This window comes from Girardinichthys multiradiatus, chromosome 19 (assembly GCF_021462225.1).
Source record: "Girardinichthys multiradiatus isolate DD_20200921_A chromosome 19, DD_fGirMul_XY1, whole genome shotgun sequence".
NCBI lineage: Eukaryota > Metazoa > Chordata > Actinopteri > Cyprinodontiformes > Goodeidae > Girardinichthys > Girardinichthys multiradiatus.
Genome location: NC_061811.1, coordinates 12625311 through 12640945, shown reverse-complemented (window position 1 = coordinate 12640945; position 15635 = coordinate 12625311). Strand labels below are relative to the sequence as shown.

Sequence of the window (15635 nt, the reverse complement as noted above, 5' to 3'; positions counted from 1 at the left end):
TGCTTTGACTCTCCCATTCCATTTTTTCCCATTCCAAAGTCATGGTGGAGTCCTTGATGATACGCTGACTAGGTCCTGCTGCTGCAAAGGATCCAAAAACCATGAATCTTCCAGCTCCATGCTATGCAGCTGGTATGAGGTTATTTTCCTGAACTGCAGCATTTGGTTTAAATCAAACATGTACTCTGTTAAGGTATTCAAATATTTCTATTTTAGACTTATCTTTCCAGTGAAGTCATTGTCTTTTTCTATATTCTTTTTGGCAAATTTCAGCAATATGTTGCTTTGGAGTTAGTGTTTTAATTTTGTGTTTTTGTGTTTTTTTTTTCTAGTTGTTTGTCCTTTTCCATGTTTTTTTTCTGAATGTACATGTCTAAATACATTCATTATGTATGTTTTGTTCTTTTTTTGTTTTTTTTATCTTGATTAAAAACAAGACCATTTCTTGTTTTGTTTTTTTTCTAAATCGACCAGACAAAATATCTACAGACAGATGTCTGCCTCCAAAACCCACGCAAGCCCAGGGAGAACATGCAAACTCACAAAGAGGCACACTGTAAAGAGCGGCAACCTCCTTTCGGTGAATTTACGGCCATAACCACTGCATCAACTTGCTGACTACTCTACCAGCTGTTCTCGTGCTATAATTAACTAAAATGCAAGATGGACGAGCAATTACAGTGTACAACGGGGAAAGTATAAGAAAAGAAAATTTAGGGTAAACATTAAAAAATAGGGCTGCACGGTGGCGCAATTGGTAGCACTGTTGCCTTGCAGCAAGAAGGTCCTGGGTTCGATTCCCAGCCGAGGGTCTTTCTGCATGGAGTTTGCATGTTCTTCCCGTGCATGCGTGGGTTTTCACCGGGTACTCCGGCTTCCTCCCACAGTCCAAAGACATGCCAGTTAGGTTAATTGGTCACTCTAAATTGCCCTTAGGTGTATGAATGAATTTGTGTATGTGTGTTGCCCTGTGATGGACTGGCAACCTGTCCAGGGTGTACCCCGCCTCTCGCCCATAGACTGCTGGAGATAGGCACCAGCTTCCCCGCAACCCACTATGGAATAAGCGGTAGAAAATGACTGACTGACATTAAAAAATTTGATTTTTTAAGGAATCTCTCATCTAAGTGGATATTTTTGTGTCAATTCTAAATAAATCCTAACCCTGAGAAATACATAGTAACTATTTCAGACTTATTTGAAATATAAGACTAAATGTTTTTGAAGGTCACTGGTATCTGACATAGCCTTACATCTCCATAGAAGATTCAGATTACACTGAAACCAATCTAGAATTGTGTTTTCCATGTAGTTAGGTCTCAAATACAATGAAGGCAAAGAAAGAAAGTGTTTTTGGTGCTGCACTTGTACTTATAGAGAATAATGTGATGCTAACAGACCTTCTCATCCTCTCGGTGTTCCAGCCTTGCCGAGTGGTGAGCCATAGACAACAGAGTGATGATAAAGTAAACCAGAGCAAAGACGCTGTGCAGCCAAAGAAAGCTGTCCCTTTGAAGCACACAAACAACACATTTACAGCCACTTCTTTAATGGCTCTGGTTTGTTTCATGAGATTTGATGTCATCCCTGCTGTCTTTCGCTTACTTTGCGCTAACATTAGCCAGTGTTGTTCTTCCAAAGTCTTCGGGACTGTCTCCTGTAGAAATAATCACACGTCAGTTTGGTCATGAGTTCAAGGAAAATCCCACTACTCTTGTCTGCAGGGCAAGGCACAATTAAAGCAAAGTCATGTTCATCTACATAAATTTTACACAAAGCGTCAAAAGTCAGCCACGTCTGACTATTTTGGTTTAATTCGGGCCAGCCTTTGTTTGCCGTTGCTATGGCAGCCTGCACTGGTTTATTTAATTGAGGGTGACGCAACGGTCTGTTAGATGACAACCAGTAGTTTTTGAAAAGGTTTCCGCGAACAGCCCAGTTCCTCACAGAACCCATAAAAGATCCCTGCCGTCATCCTGTTGTGGAAAAGCTTTCTCAACGCTTCCTACAAAATACAAAACAGAGCTGCCAGAAAGGATTTCTGTTGCTATTTAGCAGCTGATATGCATCAACACTCTCCTAACACCTGCCTGTGTGCATTAGTAGGAAATGAAACAGTTTCTATTCTAACAGCCTGACGTGCCTTGACACTAGTATGTAAAAACCTCCCATTGTATAAAGTGCAGATCTTTATTTTAAGTTTTAATTATCCTTGTCCTTGTGTAAAACAGGCATTTTATATGATAGAGCAACACAAAGTTGTCCCTAATTGTGAAGAGGAAGGAAATTGATACACAATTTAAAAATGTTATAACTAATAATCTGAAAAGTGTGAGCCGTATTTGTATTCATCCACCTAAGTCAGCACTTTGTAGAAACACTTTTCATTGCAATTATACAGGGTATATTTAGAAACTGAATTTGTCACAAATTCCTCTTTACAATAAAGCTTAAATTCACCCAGATTGGATGGGGATAACCTATAAACTGTAATTTTAAAGTTTTGCCAAAGGATGTCAGTTGGGTTTGTGTCTTGACTTCTTAATACATAATACATTTATGTGTAGACTCATTTTCCTGTTGGAAACTAATCCCTCAACACCTAGAGGCTACAAAAATATTTGAGATTTTCTTCCAGGGTTGCCCTGCATTTAGCTTCATACACCCTCCCATCAACTTTGACCGGCTGTTGAAGAATCCCCACAGCATTCCCACAGCATAATGCTGCTACCACAATGTTTTATGGTGGTGATTGTGTGTTCAGGGTGATGTACAGCATTGGTGTCACTTACACGGCTTGTGTTAAATAAGGATTCATATGACTTTCTTATTGCTGCTCCATTAAGACCAGATTTGAGAGGTGTACAACTCATAGTTGTTCTGCAAAAAGATTCTCCCACCTGAGCTGTAGATCTCTGTAGCTCATCCAGAGCTATGATAGACGTCCTGGCTGCTTCCTTAGTAAATTGTGGATGGCCATATATTGGAAGCTTTGCAGTGTTACCATACTCTTTCTAATTTCAGATGATGAACTAAATCAGTGGTTCCCAACCCTGGTCTACAGGGCCCCCTGTCCTGCATGTTTTAAATGCGTCTCTGTTCCAGTACACCTGATTCAAATGATTGCATGACCTTCTTTGTATACCATCAAGTGCTGCTGCAGCCTGGTAATAACCCAGTTATTTAAGTCAGGTGTGTAGCAGCAAGGAGACACCTAAAACATGCAGGACCGTGGGCCTTGAGGAGCAGGGTTGGGAGCCACAGAACTAAACAGAACTCTGTGAGATGTTCAAAGCTTGGGGGATTGTTTAATAACCTAGCCTTGCTTTATACGTCTTTATATCTTTATTCTGCTATGTTCCTTGGTCTTCATGATGCTTTTTGTTCACTAATGTTCTCTAACAAAACTCTTAGGAATTCAAATAACAGCTTTATTTAACATTAGATAAACTAGACAAAGGTGGAGTCTATTGGGTGGGGGTTGAGAGCAATTGTTTGCACTGGATTTTAATTTAGGGGTACCAGAGTAAAAGGGACAGAATCCCAATGTATGCCACATTTTTAGCGGTACTTTGTTTGGATACTGTGTGTTGTAACATGACAAAATATGAAAAAGTTGAAGATGAATCCTTTTGCAGGACACTGTACAACTAAAAGCTTTGGTGTGTTAGTTAAACTAAGTGAGATTGGGTTTTTGTTTGTGATCCAGCCTCTTGTTCTCTCAGATTTTACTGTTTCCTGAGTCCATCATACCCTGGAGGTTCCCCGAGAAGTTGACCGGCAGGATTACAGCCAAAGACAGCAGGGAAACCACCGTCATGAGAAGCATAATGTGTCGCTGGAAGGACAGGTACGTGACTGCGTCGATGCCGCATTTGCTGCGGATCTCCTCATCCCTGCACACAAACAAAAAAATATAAATGAAAATGGGAAAACTCACTCCCAAAATACAAACTCTTCAAGACGAAGAGAGAGGTCTTCAACCTGCTTCTGCTTTAACAAAGATAAAGTTCGCCACATACAGATACACACACTCAAACGGTGTTTTAATGATGAAAATAATCTGTAATCAGCATACAGTCCAGGTTTGACCAGTACATACAGGTTGGCCCACATGAAAATAGTTCATTGAAAACCAATCAAGTCTTAATTCTGTGAGCAAAACCAAATATGCTGCTATTTTTTGAAAAAAAGAAGAAGAAAACAGAATAATTTCCCACATAAGCCCCCTTGCTGAGTCATCAAGCAGTGTGCCATCATAAGCAAGTTCAGCACAGGTAAAAAAAAAAAAACTCTGCTAATGCTTAACAAAATAATGTTTGGAGAGCTTGTGGTACGCTCTAAGGCTTAGAGTCTAAGCTATGCTACCCTTGGGCATGGAGCCATTTCACGCATATTAAATACTGCCAATGCAGATGCAATTAGTGATCCAAATCTAGCGCTTTGTAAGCAATTAACCTGGACAAATAAACCTATCTGCAGATTCAAAGTCAACAGGAGTAAAACACTGGCCCTAATACTTAGTTAAATGACAGCGGTTAGTTGGTAGAAGATTAGTTAATGTATTACGGGGCAGGAAACCCAGTGAGACATGAGGAAGAAAAGGTAAGCAGTGCATGCTGGTCTGAATGCAGCCCACACATTGCGAACTCTCAGGGTGGGTTTGTTCTTCCCTAGAGATCCCTGGCTGACATGGAAGCTAAAAACAGCAGCACCCAAATGCCACCACAATACTGTTGAAAACATGGATACCATGACAGTTTTACAGGCTAAAACAGCCAATTTGCAGTCAGACCTGAGCAGCAGAAATCCACATGAGCCCAGACTGGTTCACTTAGCTGCAAAAAGAGGCTTCAGCTGAGATCAGAGGGGGATAAAAATAATTTCAGAACGCATTTCTGCGTGTTAACTTACTTCATATGGTAAAGAGATGAAAGCCATGAGCAGAAGCCCTGGAATGAGAAGAGAATCATAAAACAGATGACAAACAACACGCTACATGAGCAACATGCGGGCGCTCTGCATGAGGTCTGCAGGGTGACACAGAAATGGAGATTTAATGGGTCTAGGCTGGCGCTGCAATCAGTTTACTGCCGCCTCGGATTTGTGTGGGCCCTCCTGTCTGACTCTTTGACTTGTGTTATAAACAAGCAGGGAGTGACCTCAGTCTGTCACACAGGTGTCACAGGGAGTCACAGACAGTTCGGCTGAGTCACGATCCAAACAGTTGGGGCCGCGCCATCTTGGGCAAACTGGTCCTCATTATGAAAAACTTAGCATGCAGCAGTCTTCAGGCATGAAAATAGATTCAGCAAATTAACTGTGACACATTGGTGTAATTACTGTAAATAAACCTGTGTGAGACTGCTCGTCTGTGCAGTATCTTTGGTATTGGTAATGATAGTACTTCTTAAAAATATTGTGCAGAGTGATGATGGCTGGAATCCACCAGTCACCCCCTCATTCAATCACATTTGTTTATTCCAATTATAGTTTTACTGACTCTAAGGTAGTGGTGCTGTAGGGAAGCAGGGCCACTTATTGCATGAATCAGTTTTACTCTTTTTTTTGAACATCAAGTTAGTGCTAAACTTTCACACTCCTGACGGTCTGATAGGGTTCAAGTAACACAAATTTGTCATTGGATGGTGTCCATGAGCTTCTGCAAACTGGGTTATGCACCATGACAGAAGTACATGGAAAAATGAGAAAGTACTTTTTTACTCTGCATTTGTTCAATTTATTTTATAACACTAAATAGATGATCAAATGTGCTGTGATTCAGAGGGAAATTGCCCGGATTTGGATTGTCACAATTCTGCTTACATGTTTTAAAGAAAGCAATTAAAAACTAATTAGATCAATTAAAACTCTGCATAACTTATATTTACTTGAAAAAGTACAAAGACAACATCTCAAGGCTGAAACAGAGACCTTAGTTTTTTTACTCAATCATTGGGTCAGTCTGAATTTAATTTAAGGAAACTATTATAAAAAAAAACAAATGCTAAGCAGCAAATAATAAAAAGAACACATGTTTTATGACAGTGCCTTGCTAAAGCATCATACCCATTGGACATCATATTTTGTGACATTACAAATATATATTTCAATGTATTTTTTTAGTATTTTGTCTGATGGACCAACATGCATCACGTAATTAGTAAATAGCGTCCATCTGTGTGTAATTTAATCTCAGTATAAATTCAGCTGTTCTTTAAAAGCCCCAGAAGTTTGTTAGAGGACATTAGTGAACAAAAAGCATCACATAGACCAAGAAACACAGTAGATATGTCAGGGATAAAGTTGTGCAGATGTTTAAAGCCAGTTTAGATTAAAAAGTTGTTATTCCATGATTTATACATCTCACAGACATACCACCTGGCACAAACTTTTAGAAGTAGCTGTTCTGGTCAGATGAGAGCAAATTTATACTGACCCACATGCAAAATGCTATATGTGAAAACTTAAATACTAATGCAAGCCACACTTTTCCGATTTTAATATGTAAAACATGTTTCATGCTTAGTGACATACTGTATGTCATGTTCCTACCACTTTAAACTATGCACTACTTTGTGTTAGTGTGTCAGATAAAACGTTGCAACTGTACCTTTAAAGAAATGAGAAAAATTGCAAGGGGTAGAAACACTTTGGAAAAGTACTCACAAACACAACCACATGCACACACACCCACACATACACACCCTTAAACTCGTTCTGTTGTGACAACAGGAAAAGCACACGTGAGGTAAATCTAGTTTTATATTGGTTTTATTTTTTTCTTGTTAGCAATAAAATCAAGAAACGTCTAAAATAGAAAAGAGATTACCTTCATTTAGCGACCCAGCAATAACTTCTTAGATGATAATTATGAGTTTGTTGTTCCTATGAAAGCTTTCTAATAATCTTTTAATAAATTAAATGTCTTCTTCAGTTATTTCTTTTGAGGCATCTCAAAGAGAAAACCAATCTATTGTACCGCAGGTTCTGTAGTAAAATGGGTATTTTGATTTTAGTTTCATCATGAATAATTTTTCTAAAACTCACCATGTCCTTTGTCTCAGAGTCTGAGGGGCTGGACTCTGAGGGAGACTTCTCTTTTTCACTCGGTTCTCCATAAAACAGGGATGTAAGACTGAGGGGGACAAGAAGGAACAAAATAACATTTTTAATCGTCACTTATGACCTTATCAGTGCACCAAAAAGCAAACACAGTGTACCAGAGGCTTAGGAATCAGTGGATATCAGTCTTCAGGCTTCACCGCTGAGTGTTCACCAGAATGTCAAATTAGGCAGCGTAATTCAATTACAATAAGTGAGGGCTGCTGCCTGCCCCCGAGGGCTGCGAAGCTGCCACCGGTCTGGCAGAACTAATCAAGCCCATGACGCAGGATTAGTTGAGGAAAACCTATAGGGCAGACTCATTTCACAACCTTAAATCATATTCAGATACTGACTGAACAGTGGACGTTTGTGTATATGTTGATCACACCTTTTTAGTAATAAGAATAATCCTTAATGTTTTTGGTTTTACTCAGTCTACACCAATTAAAAGAGAATAAATAAAATGTACTAATGCATTGAATCTCCAGTTATAGTGGAAACTCAAAAGATCAATATGCAGCTAAAAATAGCCCCAAACATTTCTTTGTTTTTGTAGACGACAAGCTTTATGATTTAAGGTACTTATAGTCAAGTCAAGTCAAGTTTATTTATATAGCACTTTTCAGCAACAAGGCATTCAACGTGCTGTACATAAGGAAAAACATTACAATGATACAGAAAATAAAACAACAGAGGTAATTAAAAAAAATAAGGAGAATAGAATGATGGATAAGAAAATGAAAGGAAAATTGGACTGAAAACGTAACTAATAATGTTTAAATAACGCATTCAAAGGCCACTCTAAACAAATAAGTTTTTAATCTTGATTTAAAGCAACTTAGGGTTTCGGCGCTTTTACAGTTTTCTGGCAGTTTATTCCAGATTAGTGGAGCATAAGAACTAAAAGCTGCTTCTCCATGTTTGGTTCTGGTTCTGGGTATGCAGAGTAGATTTGAGCCAGAAGACCTGAGAGGTCTGGGTGGTTGATACACTGACAACAAGTCTGTTATGTATTTTGGTGCTAAGCCATTCAGTGATTTATAGACTAACAGAAGTATTTTAAAGTCTATTCTCTGAGCTACAGGGAGCCAGTGTAGGGACTTTAGAACCGGGGTGATGTGCTCCACTTTCTTAGTTCTAGTGAGCAGCAGCGTTCTGGATCAACTGCAGCTGTCTGATCAACTTTTTAGGCAGACCTGTGAAGACACCGTTGCAGTAATCAATTCTACTAAAGATGAACACATGAATTAGTTTTTCAATGTCCTGCTGAGACATTAGTCCTTTAATCCTGGAGATGTTCTTTAGGTGATAGAAGGCCGACCTTGTTACTTACTTTATGTGCCTCTGAAGGTTCAGGTCTGAGTCCATCACTACACCCAGGTTTCGAGCCTGACTGGTGGTTTCTAGCTGTATTAACTGAAGCTGTGTGCTAACTTTTAAACGCTCTTCCTTTGGTCAAAAGATTATTACTTCAGTTTTGTTTTGATTCAGCTGAAGAAAATTTAAGCCCATCCATGCATTGATTTCTTCTAAGCATTTACCCAGTGCTTGAATGGGTTCATGATCACCTGGTGACATCGTATAGCTGTGTGTCGCCTGAATGGTTATGATAACTTACGTTGTTGTATATTAAAGTCTGAGTTAGGGGGAGCATGTAGATATTGAATAGGAGGAGCCCTAAGATGGACCCTTGGGGAACGCCACATGTGATTTTTTTGTGGTCTCTGGTGTAAAGTTACCTACTGACACAAAAAAGTCCCTGTCCTTCAAGTAGGATTTAAACCAGTTGAGTGCTGTACCAGAAAGGCCGACCCAGTTTTCCAGGCGCTCTAATAAAATGGAGTGATCAACAGTGCCAAATGCTGCACTAAGGTCCAATAATACCAGCACTGTGGTTCTTCCACAGTCTGCATTTATACGGATGTCATTGAACACCTTGACAAGAGCAGTCTCTGTACTGTGGTGAGTACAGAAGTCTGACTGGAAGACATCGAAGCGGTTGGTCGTTGTTAGGAAGTTGTTTAACTGCTGGAACGCAGCTTTTTCAATAATCTTACTGATGAAGGGGAGGTTTGATATAGGCCTGTAGTTCTGTAGTAGCAGCTTGTCCAAGTTGCTCTTTTTCAATAGAGGTTTGATAATTGCTGTTTTTAGGGCCTGGGGGAAAACAGCTGACAAAAGGGACGTGTTTATTATTTGTGTTAAATCAGATGTTATTACAGGCAAAGCTTTCTTAAGGAAAGCTGTGGGTAAAACATCGAGACAGCAGGAAGAAGAGCTTAGCTGGTGTACGATTTCTTCTAAATTTTTGTCATTTATTTGGTGAAATTGGGAAATTTTGTCAAAATCAGTTCTAGTTGGAGACAACATTGGTACTGGAGTTGATGTGGATGTGCTGACTGCCTCTCTGGTCTTTTGGGTTTTTTCAGTAAAGAATTTAGCAAATTCATTGCAGGCCCTGGTAGAGTGGAGTTCAGATGCTACAGTTACAGGAGGGTTTGTTAACCTGTCGACCGTGACAAATAATGCACGAGCATTGTTAATGTTTTTGCTGATGATCTCAGAAAAGAAAGATTCTCTTGCATTTTTCACTTGTACCTTATATCTGTATAGTTTCTCTTTATAGATAATATAGTGAACCTGGAGTCCAGTCTTTCTCCACCTGCGTTCAGCTTTTAGACACTCCTTTCTTTCACTTCTGACTGGTGGAGCACTTCTCCGCAGAGACATTTTCTTCCCAGAGACGACTTTCACTTTAATTGGAGCAATTGAATCAATGATGTCTGAGATTTTAGAATGAAAGTTATCTACCAGCTCATCTACAATGTTACAGGGCAAAGTGGAGGTAGAAGAGTAAATCTGGTTAAAGGTTTCAGCCGCACCGTCCTTAAAGATGCGTTTTCTTATCATATCTCTTAGGCAAACTGAGTCATAGCAGATGATGCTTTCAAAAATAACAGAAAAGTGGTCAGATAGGGCAACATCAGTTACAGACATCTTGGAAATGTTTAGACCCTTAGTGATGATCAAGTCCAAAATATGTCCCTGTTTATGCGTTTTCTGTTTAACATGTTGAGTCAAACCAAAATTTCTAAGAGTGTCACATAGATCTATTGCACTTCTGTCTTCAGGATTGTCCATGTGAATCTTGAAGTCTGCCATAATAATTAAACAGTCATAGTCAACACATATCACAGATAAAAGCTCTTTAAAATCACTGAAAAAGTTTGTATTGGACTTAGGAGGCCTGTGAATATTCAAGAACATGGTTCGGACCGGTCTCTTTACCTGGAGAGCCAAATATTCAAAAGAGTCAAATTTGCCCAGAAATACTTTTTTACGCTTTAGTAAATTTTTAAACAAAGTGGCCCTTTTCTTTGCTGTCTGCTCTCACAAAGATAATTGTAGTTCGGAGGCATCGACTCTATCAGAATGGGAGCTTCATTAAATTCATGTAACCATGTTTCTGTTAAAAACATAAAATCAAGATTGTGGTCATGAAGTCATTGAATAAAAATTATTTTCCTGACAGAGATTTAATGTTCAATAACCCCAGTTTATATGACATAGTTGCTGATATTAACTTTGTGTCTGGTTGAACCTGACAGTTTATGGCTTTTTTGATTGTTTATTACTGTCTCCTATTCTTTTGGCTTTATTCTTTCTGTCATGTATAAGCACAAAGATTTTACAACTATCTCCTATTAGGGCCCCAAGGTTTTCCTGGACATGCTCATTTCTGATAGAGTTACCACTGGGGCCCAAACTGTATCACAGAGAACAGATTTGAAGGTCCTGATTAGGAGGAGATAGATTAGGAGGTGGTGGGGCTCTGCGGCATTTGGAAGATGTTGGTTCAGTAGCAGGGCCTCAGCCACGGGGGGTGTTAAATGGAAAAGATGTCAAAGCCATTTGGGTCCCGATCTTAAGAGCTTCTTTCATGTTATCAGAATCCAGTAAAGCAAAAAGCAGGCTCAGTGGGGAAATGAGAGAGTTCTGTGCGGTCGGGGTCTGGGGTGAGGGGGGTTTACCGCAGGTGTCGGTCTGGGTCGCGGTCGGGTTGTATAACGGGGGGGTCCACTTCTCCTGTGGATTTTGACAGGGAGACCTTTTGTGATGACCTCTCTTTCTCAGCCAACTGGCTGATTGTTTCTGCTGGAGCTGTTGGAGGCAGCGTTATCATTGTTGTTGATACTCCATGTTCTCAGCTGAAGGTCGAAGCTGTTGGCGGATTATTTACTGAATAGAAGAGATTAGATGTGAGATGTCTGGCTCCTGGCTTGTTCAAACAGAAACCATCTTGCTTGAAGAGTTGTCTTTTTTCCCAAAACATATTAAAGTTGTCGATGAAGTTCACAGATGTAGTAGCACATGTTTTTTTCAACCACTTATTAATCATCAGAAGTCTCGAAAAAATCTCATCTCCACAGCAAATCGGTGCAAAGGGTCCGCTGAGAAATACCTTGATATTGAGACCTCCAACAATATTCAGAAGATGAGCGAAATCCTCCTTCAGTCTTTCTGATTTTTTCTTAGCCACGTCATCCATGGCTCCACAGTGTATAATACGGTTTTCTAGAGACGGGCGGTTTTCTGTGATTACAAGAATATTCTCTGAGATATTGGACACCACGTTACTGGTACCAATCATAACTTCTGTGTTTTTCTTGTTGCAGAAGTTTTTAATCCGATCTACAGCTGTGTTGCCCACTATTAGGGTTCTTGGTCCGGTGGGGCGCTTTTTCTCTGGCAGCGTAGGAGAAGACTGTTTAGAGTGAAGGTTATTCTCAAACCTTTTATTGTTCTCAGAAGATGGATCATTTTCCTGGTTTTCATTCTGTAGTGGAGCAAATCTGTTTTGAAGGGGAACTCCATTATTTCCAGCTGTCTCACTCCTATCAGTTTTTGTGACAGCAGCTCACTGTCGAAGTCTTTCTCTGTAATTCTGGCCATTCTAATTTATTTAATTGCTGAGAGTTTCCAGTGAGTCGTCCACCTTAAGTTTTTTGGGCATGCGCCTTAAACATGTCAGGGGGGTCTGCTGGTAGGTTTATTCTCAGGGTTCTGTTATGTTTTATATGTGCATAGCGCTCTGCAAGACAATTCATATTCTTCAACCTTTTCACACTTTGTTACAGAACCACAAAAAACTATTTATGTGACAGACCAGAAAAGAGTACTATATTATTGTTAAGGAAAAGGAAAAATATACATGTTTAAAGGATACAAATAAAAATGTGAATAAAGTTTGGCAAGTTTGCACGTTATATTCAGCAGCCATGAGTAAATACTTTGTAGAACCATCTTTTACTGCAATTATAGCTGCAGCCCTCTGTGGTTTCTACTAGTTTTACACATCAAAAGACACACTTTTTTTTGCAAAATAGCTCAAGCTCGGTCAGATTGGATGGAGAGCATCTCTGTCTATCACTCTTGCCGCAGTTTCTCAATCTGATTTAGGTCTGTATTTTGACTAAAGCATTTTACTATATGGATATGTTTTGATCTAAGCCATTCCATTGTAGCTCTGGCAATATATCTAGGATCATTGTGTACCTCGGTCTCAGGCTCAAGTCTTTTGCTGCCTTTACCAGGTTTTCTTCCAGAATTGCCCTGAGCTCTTCTCCATTTATATTCACACCAACTTTGAGCAGCTTCTCTGTCCCTAGTGCTGGCAAAATGAGGCTGGATTTAATTCAGGGTTAGCACAGTACTACAGGGCTAAAAACATATGCACATCCCACTTTTCAGACATGTTTGTAAAAGATTTTGAAAACCTTGGATTGTTTTCCTTCAACTACAAAGTTTGTTTTTGTAATGGGACAACATGTAAAAAAGTATGAATGTGTTTGTAAGCACTTCATTCAAAACTAAATACTTCTTAATCTTAGGTTTTTAAATTTTGAAAATGTTTATGTTTCTTCCATTTCTGCTATTGTTAAAACGTGTAGAAACATTTTTTGATACGCAACAGAAGTCTGCTAAAAAAAAAAGTAAAATCCGTTTAAACCCTGAAAATAAATGCAAAGTATATACAAAATAAGTTAATCCACCACTGTGTACAAACACATGCTTATCTTAATTATACCCATGCAGAAACATTACTTCCGTATTTGGAAACTCCAAAACGCCTTATTCTAAATATGTGGTGATGAGGGATTGCATGTGATGTCTTTCTCCACCAGCAGAGGGAGCGGTTGCATCAGAGGAGCCACTCCACTGAGCATTATTTCTACCATCTTGAACATTAAGACGTACCTCACAGGCTGCAGAGTATATGAGATTTTTCTGATTAGGACGGCGAGGGATTTACCTGTCATTCTCCATAAGCAGAGCCAGACGGCCATAGTCCCACGCAGCCTTCCTCAGACAAGAAAAGATGAGTAATAACAACTACAAAACAAAAAAACAAAAAAAATGATTTCAGAGCTCCTAGAAAATCAGATTTCCACAGTCAAACATTTTATCCACTCCGACTCAAATGTCTACATGATATTTGATCCTGATGCTGCTTCTAAATCCTTACACAGAAAAAAATCAAACATTTTGTTGGAGCAACAATGAGCCATCCTCGTTTCTCCAGTACTACTTATGTGTGGTTGTCTTGGAAACTATCAGAAACGGGTCAGCGTGAACGTATGAACACATGCTGTGCAGTAATGTCAAATCAGAGTGGTCAGCTGCAAAAAATAAAACTGGATATTTTCAAATGGAGGCCAAGCTGTTTGTTTCAACGAGGTCCAGTAAACATAGAGCCTCCCAAACAGCTACAGTCGAAAATTGGGGTCAAGTGGTAATTATAGACATAACTGAAAGGTCATGACTGAACGATTAAAAGTGCTAATGAGCTTTTGATTTTTATGGCAGCATTAAATCATTTCCTCATCTGAACCGGTTCTGATAGCTGTGCTAATGGAGGAAAGCACCCATAAATGTTGAATGATTCAATCTTTAAGCAATGAAAACATGACCGAGACCCCTGGATGAGTAATGGCCGAGCGTTTTCAAACGCTTTTCTGTTTTGAAGCGTGGCTCTCCTCTGTAATTCCTGCACATATTTTATTCAGTGTGTATGGGGGAATTAATGCGGAGGCGTGCTCCCGTCACCTGGAGGGAAACACGCTTTGACTCATGCCCGTCATTAAGAGACACCGCTCGAAACCCTCTGTGTTGGCTTGACAACCCAGCAGTCCTAAAATGAACCAATTAAAAGATGGAGGCTGCTGATCGAGAGCGGAGATCAAGACTGACGAGGCCTGACAGTGGAAGTGAGCTGGCTGACAGCTTGAAGTGGAAGCCTATTATTATCTGGAAGACTCCAACAGAAACAGCACACCAGTGTTTGTAAATAATGCACACACCGGATTCTCAAAAGTATATTTAACTTGACATGTGCGACAAGAATGTGAAGTGTTTGCATTTCTGTTTATGGACATAATTATGGGAACCAAAATCCCAGATCAGAGGGAGGCAAACTCCCCATTGAGTTTTTCTTCAGAACATCTGGAGTCACATGATATTTCTTCATTGTATGTCATCAGTCAAAAAATTATGATTGCTGATGGGTTAACATTAGAAACTCTTTTGTTATAAACCTACAGTGGCTGGGAATTCACACCCCTTTAACTTTCTCAAATTCTGTCACGTTGCAATGTGTTTTGGGAGGATTTTATGTGAAAGACCAACACAAAGTAGTTCAAAATTGTAAGGTGGAAGCAAAATGGCACATGGTTATCAAGATTGTTTACTAATAAAAATATGAAGAGTGTGGCGTGCATTTATATTCAGCCCCTCTGAGTCAATACTTTGTAGAACCAGCTTTTCCAGAATTACAGCTGCAAATTCTACCAGCTTTGAACATCTAGAGACAGATATAAAAATAAGACCCATTCTTCTTTGCAAAGAAGCTCAGGTTGGATAGAGGCTCTTAACATCCATATTAGTTTTGCCACAAACCTCAACTGTACTCTCAACCGGACTTTGACTGGGTCATTCTAATACATGAACACACTTGAAATCACTCAAATGTAGATCTGGCTGCATATTTAGTGTTGTCCTGCTGGAAGCTGAACTTCTGCCACCCTCTTTTGCAGCCTGTAAAAGGTTTTCTTCCTGGATTATCCTGTATTTAGCTCCATCCATCTTCCCATTAACTTTGACTAGCTTCACAGTCCCTTTTGAAGAAGAGTTCCCCACAGCATGATGCTGCAACCAACATGTTTCACCATGGGTAAGTCATGTTCAGGATGATATATTTGAAGCTTAATTCTGGTCTCATCTGACCACAGAAACTTTTCATGTGCTTGAGTTGTCTTCTTCATGTCTTCTTGCAAACCGTGAGATCTTTTAAAGCTTTTATCTACAGGGGCTTTCTTCTTGTTGTTCTTTCAATATGGTAAGATTTGTGGAGTGCACAGCTGTCAACAGATTCTTCCACATGAACTGTGAATCTCGGCTGCTCCTCCAGAGTTACCATAGAGCTCTAACCTTCTTCTCTGGTCATTCTCTCCCTGCCAGCCCTGTTAATT

At 39.6% G+C, this 15635-nt stretch overlaps 1 protein-coding gene across 2 annotated transcripts in view; it reads right to left on the bottom strand.

Annotated features, from left to right (window-relative positions):
• The window catches only part of tmem63c (transmembrane protein 63C), a 46544-nt gene that overhangs the window by 10933 nt on the left and 19976 nt on the right, over nt 1–15635 (bottom strand). For both annotated transcript variants that reach the window (XM_047346083.1, XM_047346082.1), the window contains exons 3-8: nt 13421–13500; nt 7051–7138; nt 4915–4952; nt 3754–3896; nt 1606–1657; nt 1401–1509 (exon numbers count right to left, since the gene is read on the bottom strand). In XM_047346083.1, coding sequence (XP_047202039.1) covers nt 1401–1509; nt 1606–1657; nt 3754–3896; nt 4915–4952; nt 7051–7138; nt 13421–13500 — 510 coding nt within the window. The remainder of the gene's footprint in view (nt 1–1400; nt 1510–1605; nt 1658–3753; nt 3897–4914; nt 4953–7050; nt 7139–13420; nt 13501–15635) is intronic.